General features: G+C 42.0%; 1 protein-coding gene across 1 annotated transcript; it reads left to right on the plus strand.

Moving 5' to 3' along the window:
• Nucleotides 1–372: 372 nt before the first annotated feature.
• HACD4 (3-hydroxyacyl-CoA dehydratase 4) lies at nt 373–11,091 on the plus strand. The gene is made up of 6 exons (XM_009906617.2): nt 373–475; nt 1,329–1,456; nt 7,194–7,306; nt 9,449–9,555; nt 10,199–10,330; nt 11,009–11,091. Exons 1-6 carry the CDS (start codon nt 379–381, stop codon nt 11,089–11,091), a joined length of 660 nt encoding a protein of 219 aa, XP_009904919.2. The 5' UTR covers nt 373–378.
• Nucleotides 11,092–15,233: the final 4,142 nt, after the last annotated feature.

Raw genomic sequence — 15,233 nt, forward strand, 5'->3', positions numbered from 1 at the left:
CCTCAGCAGGGCTCCCTTGAGTCTACTTGTACCAACAAGGCAGAGCCAAGCCAATGGGATCAGGCAATCAGGCTTGAATCCAGCATTCACTGGTGTCTGTTTAGCTACTTTTTCTTCTGGAGGCACAAATTTCACTGTTTGACCACAGATCACTTTAATCACTAACGGAAGCTCAGAATTTTCTGGGCCTCTGATCAATTACCAACAGCACTGTTCTGTGAGTATTGATATACATAGACAATTTCCATTTCAATTTCAGCTGTTTTTCTTTCATTTACTAACATGTCCCAAGATGGTGCAATTTCTACAGGTCAGAAAGCTTGAATATTGTAATAAGCCATGCAGTTCATTTTATCATTTCACCTCCCCAGCTTTACCATGAGCAACTACCTCTTCGTGTATGACTTAGTGCAATTCTGTGGACATTCCTGGATATTCACAAATATGATTATCAGGTTCATGTCATTTGGAAAAGGTAGGATTCCTTCTGTGTTTTTCCTAAACATGTTAAGTGGCAGTGACATAAGGAAACATGGAATTAGAAATAAAGTTAGGATTCTGAATAGGTGTACGTTCAATACAGGGGCTGTAATTTTAATCGGAATAATATTTGTTTCTTCCATTAAAAAGGCTGAACAAATTACTCGTACCTATGTTCTGCCAGTATCACAAGAGGAATGAAGTTCTTGTTTTGCTAATTCAGCAGCATGCAAGTAACATTTGACTTAAATGTAGACTGAAATGTGACTAGGTCCAGTTATTACAGCAAACATTAAAGACACTAGAAGGGAATATCTTTGTGGTTGTTGTACACGCACAGTGTCAAAAAAAACCAAACAACATATTTCTCTTCCTGTTGCCTGGGTTAAGAGACAAAAATAGGAAACTAGTCACTGGAAATTTAAAATGGTAGGCAGTTTTAGGCACATAAAATATCCACTGTGGTCTACATATTTTAGGAAGTGCCATGGCTGCAAATACAGGCTCAACATCTCCTTGTGTTTAGACATTCCTCATAAATTTCCTCCTGTTTAGAAATATTCTAAAGTGGTATCTCTAAACCAGTATATCCTGCACAGTATTTGCCAGTGAAGTAAGTATAGCAATCCCATTCTTTTTTTTCAGCTTCCTGCCTCTGTGTCAGAGCTACACACACAGTCAGCTACTTTCTCCCCTCCTTGAAGCTTTGCTTCTGTTGCCCAAAATTTTGGCACTGTATGAACTTTGTTTCTTGCCATTTCCTGTGGTAATAGGGCAACATTAAGCACAGTAGTTGGTCCAGACTGCTGTTATATAACCAACTTCCAATTTTCCTCTTAACTTTGTAGATTCATTGGCTGACACATTTTACTCCATAGGACTGGTAATGCGCCTTTGCCAGTTGTTATCTGTACTGGAGATCCTACACATCCTCACTGGCATTGATAAAAGCCGTCTTCTCCCTAGGTTTCTCCAGGTAAGTCCATTTCTCAGGACCCTCCTTCCAGGACCTATGCAGTTCAGCCATAGATGCCCCAGGGAACAAGCCCAGGCTGAACAACTCTGAATGGTCCATCTGCACCCTTCCCCAATGAGTTTGGTTTGCTAGTGATTTCCTAACTGCAGGAACCGAGCCCTCAGAACTGTATTGGGGAAAAGCTGCTCTCTCAGCTTGTTTCTTTCTGAATGTCCTACATCCAGCCCACAATAGTAGGGACCTGGAAGATGTGAAGAGGAGTGGCTACTTGCAGAAATGGGGCAACTCCTATCTCTGGAGCACCATAAGTGGCTGAGGATACTACTTTTCCAGTTGACCGTTTACAGCCAAAAGACAACACTGCAGAGCAGGGTGTGCTGACAGTCATGGAGTGTGAAAGGAAAAATAACAGGAGAAATTAGGGGATTGAAGAATTAATCTTGGGAGGGGAAAGAATCAAAAATTGTCATACTGTTGCTGTAATGGTCTCTGCCTGCACAAACCCAGACATAGGCAAATTGTGGCAACAGCTAGAGATTCTGACACTGTTAAGGGGTTCACAGGGCATATGTTCAGCTGTAGGCCATAAACCAGACAAAAGGTCACATGCTACAGCAGAAAACACAATGATTTTTCATGGATTTGCCTCACCATGTTCTTGTTTCGTGTTGGGAGTTAATGTCAGTTTTTTGCATTTTTCATAACACATTGGGAAAAGTAAAAATGTTGAGTTTACCTTCAAGCATTTCAAATTCTTAGTATTCAAATAATGGTGAAAGTGGTATTGCTCTCAGAAGTCAGAAGGTAGAAGAGTAAGAGTAGTCAGTTATGTTGTTAGTTTTCTGGATAGCCTATTTTTGTCAAATGACATATCCCAGGTGTGAAGATGTTCCTCCTCTTAAATCTCCATTAGAAATTGAATAATACAGAGCTCTGTTCTTTATGCCTCTCACTAAATATGCCAGCAAATTCATAAAAATGCAATTACAATTTTTTTCCTGCCTAAATGTACGTGCCTTTACAGTAATCTAAGAGAAAGCATGCTCTGTAAAGTGGCCCTTAAAAAAAATTTCCATGTCATGTCTTGGAGAGAAGTGCAGCCAACTAATGCTAACAGTCATTAAAGCAAAGCTCTTCTTTGGCAGAGTCTATACATTCCCTAGTCCTGACATGTCTGTTTTCTTCCTACCCAGACCAATAGAAGCAGAGATCAGGACAGTCTGCACAAACATTATTCTCTGTTATCACAAAAGACACAAGATATTAAATGGATATTCTAAGCAAGGAAACTGTCACCTTTCTTGGGCAATGTAATTAATGCAGTGCTTTCCAGGGCAGCATGGAGAGAATGGGTCAGCACTGTGACTCCAAACACTAGCCTCATAACAAAGAAGCTTTGGATCCTTACTTAGTTCTTTTCACAAATGTTCTCTCATCAGAAACAGAACTTTCTTGCCTTGATGTTAGCAGAAGTCTCCTGCTGTTCGAGAAAAGTGTACCAATTCTTTGGTATAGACTCTGCTTTACTTGGGTTACTCTGCTTTTGCTGTAAGAGTGTGGGTTAAGCATTTATGCACCAATGGTACTCCCAGATGCCTTGCCACACTTTTCACTCTGACTCTTAGGAAAACCAAACCAACCAATAAAAAACACACCACACCACAAAACAAAAAACCCAAACCAACCAACAAACAACACACCCCCCTCCCCCCAACAACAACAACAAAAGCTTTGTCTCAGCTTGCAAGAGATGTTAATCTTATCTTTAGGATGGAAAACCAGGTGGTTCTGACAACATCTGGAAAGCATATGGGTGGAGGTAATGCCATCCTGAATACAAGCTGTGAAAGTACCCCTGTGATAGCTGGTTGTTTTAAGAGCATTATAGCAGCCAGAAAGTCTAGGCAGAGTTTGAATGCTGGACTTCCGTTTGTTGTGTTTGAGTGCCATTTATGAGAAAATTTTTGAGAGATACCCTAGAGACCGTGGAAAAGCAAAAACTCATTCAGGATGGCCTCAGTGAGGGACAAAGTGTCAGGCTACCAAGCACCTGAGAAGGGGTATGTAGGCCAAGGCCAAGGCCAAGTCACATCATGAAAGAAATTAATCCTGTGGGGTGGATGCTGTGGAATAAAGGAAGACAAAAGAGGGTCAGAAAGTTGGTGCAAAGTGATGTCTCTTACAGCACTTGCAGCTTGAATGAGTAAGAGGACAGGAGAACATGCCACATGTCATTGCAGTTGCCAAAACAAGAGGATAATGAAATACAGTAGTCTGGGCACAGAGTAAAAGCTGATGGGACTGGTACTTTAGCAAGGGACAGAGAAGGAAATAAGTAAGAGAAAAGTGGAGCTTTTGTGAAAAAAACAAACCACTAGTTCTTCATCCTGTGCAAACCAGACCAAAAGCAACATACTACAGCTTTGTGATAAAACCATTATTTTGTAACTTAGTCCAAATACTAACATACTAACTAGCCTTTCTTCTTCTTTTTTTTTTTTGGTAAACACTCACTGCTTGGAAGAGCTGTGTAAAAGTTTCAGGTACCGAGTATGATACTGTACAGTCACTGTTTTTTAAGAAATGGAAGTGAATGTGCTGCCTGTTCCTGCTCTAACCTCAGCTAGTCTAGGTAGCTGTTTCACTTGCTTCAAACACCCAGGCTGCCTTGTGGAAATTTATGCCATTCTACAGAACTTGCTGCACCCTGTGACAGGCCAGCCCTGGGAGAGGAAGGAAATTCCAGTTTGATTTGTGCACAAAGAACAAGAAGGAATGAAAAATGAAACCATTGTATTTATGCTTTGTGAGATGTCAGCACATACTTGCCTTTTACAAGCATAAAAGCACAGTATTTCCAGTTTTGCTTTAATTTTAAGCTAAACACTAGCAAGAGCACATGGTTTTTATATAGGTACGTATATGCATACATGTGCATATACATACATGAATGTGTTTATATACATACATGTATATACGTCCATAGATGTGTGTAACACCATATCGAGACATTTACTGAAATCTCTTCAAAGTAGCACCTTACTTTGTCACTTGCTGGAAAGCTTCCCAGCTTCTTAGTAGTTCCTGCACTTACCTTCAATTTGTGTGGGTTACCTAAAGGTATGAGTACTAGAAAGAAGGGAGCACAAATTCTTGAAGGAGAATAAAAGCAAGCAGGCAGGCAGTCTCCTGATTCACACAGACAAGAGGCAGTGTCACTGTCTATCCCCAAGGACATCACAACTGCCATGAGCAATTAGGCCTGTGCCCTGCCCTGCAGGTGTGCTCCAGAGGAAGGCAACAGGCAGTTTTTGATTTCACCTCTGACAGCTGCTTTGTGCATGCCATTTTTGCTGGCTGAGACTACAGTCTAACAGGAATGGAAGACACGTAGAGAACCTATGTTGTGCCACATTCAGATCTAAGCTCTTGCAGTTGCTTAACCTAATTTACACAGTCTGATTACTGATTTCTATCATCTGCAACCACTGAGTCTATGAGCTTTCAGTGCACCCCTTCCCAAATATGAATCCTCTGATGGAGGGAGTCTGCTGAGTCCCACCTAGGTGATACACACTGCCTCTTGTACAGCTGCTTGCACTTCGAGGTAAGAAGGACATTTACAGCCTCTTCCACTCCCACGAGGCTGAATTGTAGGTCTCCATAGCCATTCTGTCTCCTTGGCCAGTGCTCATCCTTTTGAACTGGGGATAGTAGCTATCCATCTAATGCTTATTCTGTATCTTTCTGAAATGGAATCAACTCCTGATCACTTGACCCATGCTGTTTTCTAGCACTTTTACACTCAGCCACCTCTTGAAGAACAAGTAATCATTTGGAAAACCAGCCAGCTCTCACATTTGAAAACATGCCTACCTTTTAGTCTTCTTGATAAAGCTTTTGTTTAGGTGAGACAATTCCACGTGGTGATTCCCTGAAATATCTCATATTAACAATACTGTAGAAGTCTCTCCAAATATATCTGTTTCAGGGATGGTAACAAAATGCCCACATCAATAATGCTACACTCCTTTACCACCCTTCACCAAAATTATTATAGCTCAAGCTCTCTTTTATTTATTCTATCCAGCACACAATCCTATTCAATGCTCACACTGCTTCTACCTTTGTTTTGATTTCCCTCTTGTGACGGCTGCCTCATCATGCTGCTTCTATCTGTCGTACCTAGTTTCAGATCCTGCATCACTATTTCCAGTTCTCCCATTATCTTGTGAGGTTCCTCAGCATCAGTGTACAAGCACAAGACTTACGACCTCTCACTTTCTGTTTCTTGGCCAGTCTATACAGAAGTCTGTCAACATCTGACCTTCTTAGAAATCAGTTCCTCAGCTTGGGACCAACAGGACAAGACAACACACAAGACAACAGTCAGGGCAGGGCAAAAGGGAGAAAATACATTTTTATCTGTTGTGGCCTCTCAGTGCTTTTCAAGTTGAGGAACTGCCTCCCTAGGGGACAGACATACTCTCTTTCTATATGAAAAAATGCTTTCATGTAACTGTGCTGAATAGTGAAGTGATAGCTACATTATTTGGCAGTTATGGTTTGCAAAAAAAGTCTGTAGCTAAAATGTTCTGTGCAGGAAGTGACAACCATTATATAGCAAAACTGCTACCAAAAAAATTGCTACACAAACTCACTGAGAGGCCAAGTTTCATTTAATGACTTTTCACTGACTTGACATCTTAACTCATAAAATCATTAAACCTGTGGGAAGCAGAGATAGCAGGAGGCATTATAAAGCCTAGTGCAGCTATACTGATTCATACTACCTGAACAGATGTATGCTTTCTGCTTCAACACTTTCAAGGAGTGTAAATCAGAGTGAACTGCTACTGTTCTGGGGCAGTTTCACAAGCAGCTCCAGGCAGTTCTGAATACTAAAGACATCTTTATTTTACAGGGCAGGAATGAAAACTGATCAGAAACTTGTCCAAGAAAGCTGCCAAAAGACACTGGTTTTTAATTTCTCGAGTTTTAATATTGCCAAAGCATTTCTTTTTAAGATGGAGAGCCCACCTATTTAATTCACATTTAATTCACATCTTTAAATATGTAAAGGCAGACCTTGTGGGTCAGATAAGGTTCCACCACTAGAAAAGTAGTATGGCATAAATACTGTGGCAACAATTCACAAAAAAGACCAGCTTAAATCCATCTCTCCTAGCCAGAAATAAGAAGGAAAGAAATAAAAGAAATTCTACTTTTCCTCCTGCTCTCTGCAAATCCGTATGACAGACGCAGATCTCCGAACTACAGAAACTTGAGCTGGGACTGTGAGATAGCACTGTCTGGCCAGGGGCATTGTCCAAGGTCCCCCTATATCCTACAGCCTCCTGTGCAGCCTACAAGGAAGTAAGCATACCACCACTAGCCCTCCAGGCACTGGGGTGTAGTGGGAAAATTCTTTGCTGCCATGACATCAGCTAGCTCATCCACATGTTTCCTGGGCTACAAACTCAAAAGTCATTCCCACTGGCAAGAAAACGTCCACTCATACCATAGCAGATCTACGACGCTGCAGCCAACAGCATCCACTTCTGTGAGCTGCAGGCAAATGGGGTCTTGAATGAAAGCACGCCAAGGAGTGAATCATTCACTGGAGCATTTGTGTAAAGCAAACAATGCAGTTGTAGCCTCTGGTTTTGCCAAAGTGGCACAGAAATTAGAACTATAGAAGGTGCTACCTGAATTCACAATTACTTTTTCTTTTCAGATCACCGAAAGAATAATTGTTTTATTTGTTGTGATCAACAGTCAGGAAGAAGTTCAAGGGAAATACATTGTGTGTATTTTATTTTTCCTATGGAACTTATTAGATGTGGTCAGGTAAGGAGTCAATGGTGAAACCGTGAGAGAAAAATGGGTCATTCTTGCAAGCAGAACTCTGCCCTCACTGTCCTGTTGGCACATTTCATTATTTTGAAACCGGTAAAAGAGCATTCTATTGAATTCAAATAAAAGCTTGGACCTTATAAGCTACTTATTAATTGTTACAAAAATCCACAGCTGAGAGGCAGAGTGACTTACAGAAATAAATTGCTGCATTACCATTTGTAGTTCAGAGAGTTTGACCTCTTTAGCCAAAATTTATAAAGATATCACAACTGCTTCTTGGGAAACAGCAATTCCAGAAACCAATTTACAATCCTATTTCTTTTATATAAAATGTATTTTTTTAGTATCTCACCTTGATTCAAGCTAGACAGCACAGTAAGGTACCATCAGCAGAACTTGTTACTAAAATGGAAGGGTTATTCTTGGGTTAACTTCACCATGCTTTCTAAAAAGTCTGGAACTCCTGCTGCAAAGACTGAGAACTCTGGCGTAGTAGGGCATATATCACATCCCAGGGACAAAGCAAAAGGCAGTAACAGATATGAATACAGTTCAGGATTTTTATCTCAAATATACTACTAGTACCTTCCTGTAGTAGCCATCTAATGGTGAAAATTCCACATTACTGACTTGTACATTAGTATCTGAAGTCAGTAACATTTCTCAAATGTAAGTTAAAGTCTGTGGGGATCTCAGTTTGTAGATTTAAGGCAGGGAAGACTTAAGGAATTAACAAGCATTTTAGCAAGACATAACCCTCACAGGAATAGCTGTATGGGAGCAAAATTTTTCTTTACTCTGTTTCTGCTAAAATAGCTTTTCACTCTATTAAATACATCGCTCTGGGACTGACTGAGAAACATGGATTTAGGCAGCAAAGGAAATGCATAAAAAATTAGGAAAGGGAAAGTGTCAGGCAGGACTGTAAGAAAGATTTTAAGTCAGTTTCAGGCTATTTGTACAGGCTATCATATGTTAGTGAACTACTGCTTGTACTACTTGGGTTATTGCTCCATGCAGTTTCTTTCTGAAGTTTGTAAAGCTGAAATAGTACAACTTAATCTCAAGTGTAAAGGTTCTGTGCAGCTAGAGAGCGCTTGTAAAGCCCTGTCAGTGCAAAACGTTCCCATCAATGCAGCCTCATTTTCACAGTATCACAGTATAACCAAGGTTGCACCACTGGCAAAGAACAGTCCAGTATCATGGCAATAAAGGTGGTCATTTAATAGGCAAGATATAGTGATCTATAGCAGGAAATGACCAATTCAAATAACAATGCACAGTACAACAAACTTGAGGTACATTTATAGCCTATCAAACTCCTCCACAGCTCAGGAATAATGCAGAATTAGTCAGAAACAGTCCTGGCTAACAGTAGCTCGAAACTTTCATATGTCTACCATGTCTAGAGAGCAAAAAGCCTTTCAGTTGACCAAAAATGTGATCATACCTGTTTCTCTGGTGTTTGAAAAGCTGCCATACGTCTTTTAGATCAAACTAGCTAGGATTAGCTCACCACTGGAGACTGAAGTCCTAGGTATTCTGGTCTTCTAGTGTGCAAACAGTGGCAGCTACAGCAAGAATAAAGCACAGCAATCCACTGGAGCACAACTACTCCTACTGAGGACCAGAGGAGGAGCAGCCATACTTCAGATTCAGTGCCCGTGATTACCTTGCTGTTTAGCCTCCTCAAGCCATTATTAGTTGGCATTTTCTCAGTCCCAAGCAACAGTCCTTTTATGCTTGTCCCTCTCAACTGTAACAACCCTTTCCAAAATTCATTTTCTGATGGACCACTATGAAATCATGCTGGTTTCTGGTAGAGCCTTCATGCTGGAGAGCTATAGAATAGAACAGAATAGAATAGAATAGAATAGAATAGAATAGAATAGACCAGACCAGGTTGGAAGAGACCTTCGTATAGTACTGTTTGCCCACTCTAAGACAGCACCATAGTTCATTATTTTGGAATGGTTGTCTAACTACTTTCAGACATCAGTTAGAGCCTGAACTGTTGTGGTATTGCTCTGAAAAATTTCTCAGATCCAAGCTCTTCTGCAATTTCCTGTGATTTTTCAATAACATATTTTTCTTTTAAAGATGTGAGCTCATCTGCTGTTCCACTTGCTGCAGGTACACTTACAACATGTTAGCAAGGATGGGAATATACTACCCAGCACTGACCTGGCTGAACTTCTCACTGTGTGTTCCACTCTATCCCCTTTCGGTACTGGCTAAAGGTAAGGAGATAGGAAAGGTACTGATGACTTGCTTCAAGAAAATGTGGTAAGTTCAACTGCCATTTGTGTTTAAAATATTCCTTTTTGTGTTATCAAAGTTGCTAGAAATATTGATGTACTCATATTAATGCTTGTATGGCACATATCTTTCTCTTTTTTGTACTTTTCCCCCCAGAATTATGCCCCATAAGGGGTTCTTAGGTGCTCACGTATCTGGATTTTTGTTTTGTTGTAGATGGAAACATGCATTTTTTTGGGTAAAGCAGGAAAAAAGTCACAACAGATTCCCCCATTCCAGACTGATCACATTAGGCAGCAAATCCCAAAGGTGACTTCTCCCTCAACGAGGCTGATCTTAAGAGTCCATAATTAGCAGCTTACAATATTTATACCAGTAAACCTGCCCACTGAGATCTTGTTGAAAGCCGTACAACAGAAGTTGCAGAGATCATTATTGAATAGGATATACATGCTAATGCCAGTATTAAGAGCGATTAACACCTCAGAGCAACAAGACTGAAAGCAAACGTGCACATGCGTGTGACCGGCATGGTAAATGCAGAATGTGATATAGCTCCCTGTGCTTTTTTTAAAACAATCTTCCACACCCTTTTGACTAAAGATTTACCATGTTATTTTACAGCATTCGCAATCTGTGTATCACTGCCTTATTTTGAATCCTTTGGCACATACTCCATTGAGCTGCCATTTCCACTTGCCTTCTCAATCTACTTCCCATATGTTCTGAAAACATACCTGCCATTACTCTTTATAGGTAAGTGTCTCATCTTCTAGAAAGCTGGGTCTAAACACAACTGGAATGCCTATGGCAACAAGAAATCAAATCAGTATAGCTCCTTCCACAAACTCTAACTTTCTCTGGGGCATGTATCCTGCAGACCACATCAGGGCAGTTCATCATCAGCTGTTCTGTTCTGATCTTTCAATTATAAGTAACTGAATTTGGAAGAGACGGTGTGTTTGAGGCATAAAAATAAAAATTGCTTCAGTGACCCTGACTTTACAGTTACTTACTAAAGTTTGGGTTTGAATCAATTTCCATTTGATTATACTCTTATTCTATGCAGCCATTCCTCACTCATTCCTCCTAGCTGGTAGGAGAAATTATTTTTATGGCTTGAAGCTTGATTATACAAGTAAGTGAAAAAAGAGCCCATCTAAAAACCTGCATGTAAACAGATGCCTCCCTCTTCTCAGTAAAATACTTCAGAAAATTTGGATGAAATTTGGCTGCATTACAAGCAGGTATTTGTTCTGTCATTGGATTTAACACTAATTTGAAGGATCTCATCTTTGTGATGTAATGTTGTAAGTTCATGGATGGAACTGTGCAAGGTCGCCAGATGAAGGCTCCTACACAGTCCCTTCTAAATGAATTGAAGACACTTTGGAATCTACTCTCGCTCTTATACCATTTTGTGTTTTGATTCAGGTATGTGCTTTAACATCCAGAACCTCTTCTCTGAAAGGAAGGCACACCTAGGCACAAGTGACATCAAAAGGAAAAGAAGCTAAGCTGGTATTTTGTTTAGAAATAAGAAATAAATTTTCAGTGTCTTGCTGCCTATCATTGGTTAAGAAGAAATCAGACAATGAGTTTCCATGTAAAACTCCTGTTTGCCATGTACAAATCTGGGTGTATAGTTTTCAGAAAAGGCAGGTCTCTTCAATGCACCTCAAAAATGGAGTAGCTCAAAATAACTAATTCTTTTGATGGTTTTGATTTGAAATGGCAGGAGTTTGAAAAATGAATTTAACATGTATTAGAGAACTCTGAAACAACTTAAGAATGCCTCCACTCACAATAGAATAGAATAGAATAGAATAGAATAGAATAGAATAGAATAGAATTAACCAGGTTGGAAGAGACCTTCGAGATCATCATGTCCAACCTATCATCCAACACTACCCAATCAACTAAACCATGGAACCAAGCATCCTGTCAAGCCTCGCCCTGAACACCCCCAGTGACAGCAACCCCACCACCTCCTCAGGCAGCCCATTCCAATGGGCAATCACTCTCTCTGTGTAAAACTTCCTCCTAACCTCCAGCCTAAACCTCCCCTGACGCAGCCCGAGACTGTGTCCTCTTGTTCTGGTACTGGTTGCCTGGGAGAAGAGACCAACCTCCACCTCACTACAACCCCCCTTCAGGTAGTTTTAGAGAGCAATAAGGTCACCCCCGAGTCTCCTCCTCTCCAGGCTAAGCAACCCCAGCTCCCTCAATCTCTCCTCATAGGCCTTGTGTTCCAAGCCCCTCACCAACTTTGTTGCCCTTCTCTGGACTCGTTCCAGCAAGTCAACATCCTTCCTAAACTGAGGGGCCCAGAACTGGACACAGGACTCAAGGTGCGGCCTAAGCAGTGCAGTGTACAGGGGCAGAATGTCCTCCCTGCTCCTGCTGGCCACACTGTTCCTGATGCAGGCCAGGATGCCACTGGCCCTCCTGGCTGCCTGGGCACACTGCAGGCTCATGTTCAGTCTACCATCAACCAGCACCCCCAGGTCCCTTTCCACCTGGCTGCTCTCCAGCCACTCTGACCCCAGCCTGTAGCACTGCATGGGGTTGCTGTGGCCAATGTGCAGAACCCGGCACTTGGATGTGTTAAATCTCATGCCGTTGGACTCTGCCCATCTGTCCAGCCTGTCGAGGTCCCTCTGCAGAGCCTCTCTACCCTCCAGCAGATCAACTCCTGCCCCCAGCTTGGTGTCATCAGCAAATTTACTGATGATGGGACTCAATGCCCTCATCCAGATCATCAATAAAGATGTTAAAGAGCATGGGGCCCAGCACTGATCCCTGGGGCACACCACTAGTGACTGGCCGCCAGCTGGATGTGGCACCATTCAGCACCACTCTCTGGGCTCGGCCCTCCAGCCAGTTCCTAACCCATCGCAGTGTGCTCCCATCCAAGCCATGGGCTGACAGCTTGGCCAGGAGTTTGCTGTGGGGGACGGTGTCAAAGGCCTTGCTGAGGTCCAGGTAGACTACATCCACAGCCTGCTCCGCATCCACCAGGTGGCTCACCTGATCATAGAAGGAGATCAGGTTGGTCAGGTAGGACCTGCCCTTCCTAAATCCATGCTGGCTGGACCTGATCCCTTGGCCATCCTCCAAGTTCTGTGTGACTGCACTCAAGATGACCTGTTCCATAATCTTGCCTGGCACTGAGGTCAGGCTGACAGGCCTATAATTCCCTGGCTCATCCAACCGACCCTTCTTGTGGATGGACACCACGTTGGCCAGCTTCCAGTCATCTGGGATGTCTCCAGTGAGCCAGGACTGATGAAAAATGATGGAGAGCGGCTTGGCCAGCACATCTGCCAGCTCTCTCAGCACCCTGGGATGGATCCCATCTGGTCCCATGGACTTGTGGGGATCCAAGTGGCTAAGCAGATCACCAACTACCCCATTCTGGAACAGAGGAAGACTATGCTGCTCCCTAACTCCTTCTGCCAGCTCTGCAGGCCAGCTGTCTGGAAGACATTCTGTCCTGCTAGAAAAAATTGAGGCAAAGAAGTTATTAAGTAACTCTGCCTTCTCCTCATCCTTTGTTACAACATTCCCCTCCCTGTCCACCAAGGAGTGGAGGTTGTCCCTGCCCTTCTTCTTGCTATTAATGTATTTATAGAAGGACTTTTTGTTGTCCTTCACAGCAGTGGCCAAATGTGCTTTTGCCTCCCTAATTTTCTTCCTACAAGACCTAGCAACATCCTTAAACTTTTCATGGGTTGCCTCACCTTTCTTCCAATGATACACCCTCTTTTTTTCCCTTAGTTCTTTTAGAAGCTCATCAATCACACTGACAATCATTTTGGTCTTAATTCTTGCCTCATTAGCAAAAATACTCTAGAAGATCTACAAGATTATTTTATGCTAGGCCAACCTGTATGTTCAAGCTTTCACTTCTCCAGATGAGATTCCAGAAAACACAACTAAACCACAAAGGCAAGTGTTCAAGTACTCATCTATTATACATACAAGAAGATATTTAAAGGCCTGAAGGAAAAACATGTAATTATGTGCTCGACAGACTAAGAATTTCTTTCCCCACGATGATTTTCTTCCACCCTAAGTAGTAGATAGATACATAGTAGATATCTACATAGTAGATAGAAGTGTGATGTAGTCAGGCCAAAGATAGGTCACCCTTTAAAGGGAAGTGAATGGCTACCAAAAGCCATATACAAAACTCAAGCCATTTTTCTCAAGTGCACTGTTCTTCATGGACTGTCTGGAAGAATGTAGCTAGAACATAGTCTCTTCAAAGGCTGGGAAAAAACAATATGGACAACAAATGAGGAACACCTTCATCAACGAGTGCAGTGATAGGATGAGGGGTGACAGTTTAAACTGGAGGAAGGTAGAGTAAGTGGTGAGGCACTTTCTAGTTGCCCAAAGAAACTGGGGATGCCCCCTATCTGGAATTGTTCAAAGCTAGGTTGGATGGGATTTTAGGCAACTGGTCTAGGGGAATGTGGCCCTGTCCAGGAAACTAAATGATCTTTACAGTTCCTTCCAAACCAGATCATTCTGCAATTAACTCAGTAGACTCTACAGGCAAAAATGGATAAATATATGCTCCAAGACTGGCAGGGGTTTTTCTGATGTTTTATCCATATTCAAATCTAAATTTAAGCAGGGGTGGGGGAAAAAAACTAAGGCTAATTTTTTGAACTTGACTGAATGTTGGTGGGAGGAAGGCAGGCTAAATAGGAAAATAATATTTATAAGGGAAAATGAACATTATCACAATATGAAGAGACTTTTGCCTGTATGACTTTCTAAACCATGCAGCCTAAAAAGGCACATAAGGAAAGAGTGAAGCTGGCTTCAACTTTGTTATGAAAGATCACTTACTATAATTTTAATTTAATTAATATATGTGACAGAAAATGCCTGCAGACTCTTGTGACCACCCAAGTATTTGCAAATCATAAGCAAAAAGGTTATGTATACAATAGTACAGGGCCGACCCTGCAGTGCTTTCAAAATAGAAGTTCAAACGGAGGCAGAAATTTTGAACTCCTTGGAGAAACAAAAGTACTTCCAGTTTGGACGTCTTCTGACCCAAACTGTCTGCTCAAGTGTGGACAATGTGAAGAAACATTCAGTTCTGGGCCCCTCAATTTAAGACGGACATTGAGACTCCCGAACATGTCCAGAGAAGGGCAACGAGGCTGGTGAGAGGTCTCGAGCACAAGCCCTATGAGAAGAGGCTGAGGGAGCTGGGGTTGTTTAGCCTGGAGGAGTTTCAGGGGAGACCTTATTGCTCTCTACAACTACCTGAAGGGAGGTTGTAGCCAGGTGGGGGTTAGTCTCTTTTCCCAGGCAACCAGCACCAGAACAAGAGGACACAGTCTCAAGCTGCACCAGGGGAGGTTTAGGCTGGATGTTAGGTAGAAGTTCTTCACAGAAAGAGTGATTGGCCATTGGATTGTGCTGCCCAGGAAGGTGGTGGAGTCACCATCCCTGGAGGGGTTCAAAAAGGGACTGGACATGGCACTTGAAGCCATGGTTTAGTTAGTCATGAGGTGTTAGGTATTAGGTTGGACTTGATGATCTCTGAGGTCTTTTCCAACCTTATTGGTTCTATGATTGCAAAGTGAAGAACTCCTCTATTACTTCAGAAAGAAAAGCATTAAGGGAAGTTGCA

This window comes from Dryobates pubescens, chromosome Z (genome assembly GCF_014839835.1).
Source record: "Dryobates pubescens isolate bDryPub1 chromosome Z, bDryPub1.pri, whole genome shotgun sequence".
Classification (NCBI taxonomy): Eukaryota; Metazoa; Chordata; class Aves; order Piciformes; family Picidae; genus Dryobates; species Dryobates pubescens.

Bases quoted from the DNA above. Each gene is read 5' to 3' on its own strand.
- HACD4 (XM_009906617.2), top strand. From the start codon at position 379: ATGAGCAACTACCTCTTCGTGTATGACTTAGTGCAATTCTGTGGACAT. The intron at 1,457-7,193 runs GTAAGTCCATTT...TTTTCTTTTCAG, and splicing joins TTCTCCCTAGGTTTCTCCAG to ATCACCGAAAGAATAATTGT. The intron at 10,331-11,008 runs GTAAGTGTCTCA...GTTTTGATTCAG, and splicing joins CCTGCCATTACTCTTTATAG to GTATGTGCTTTAACATCCAG.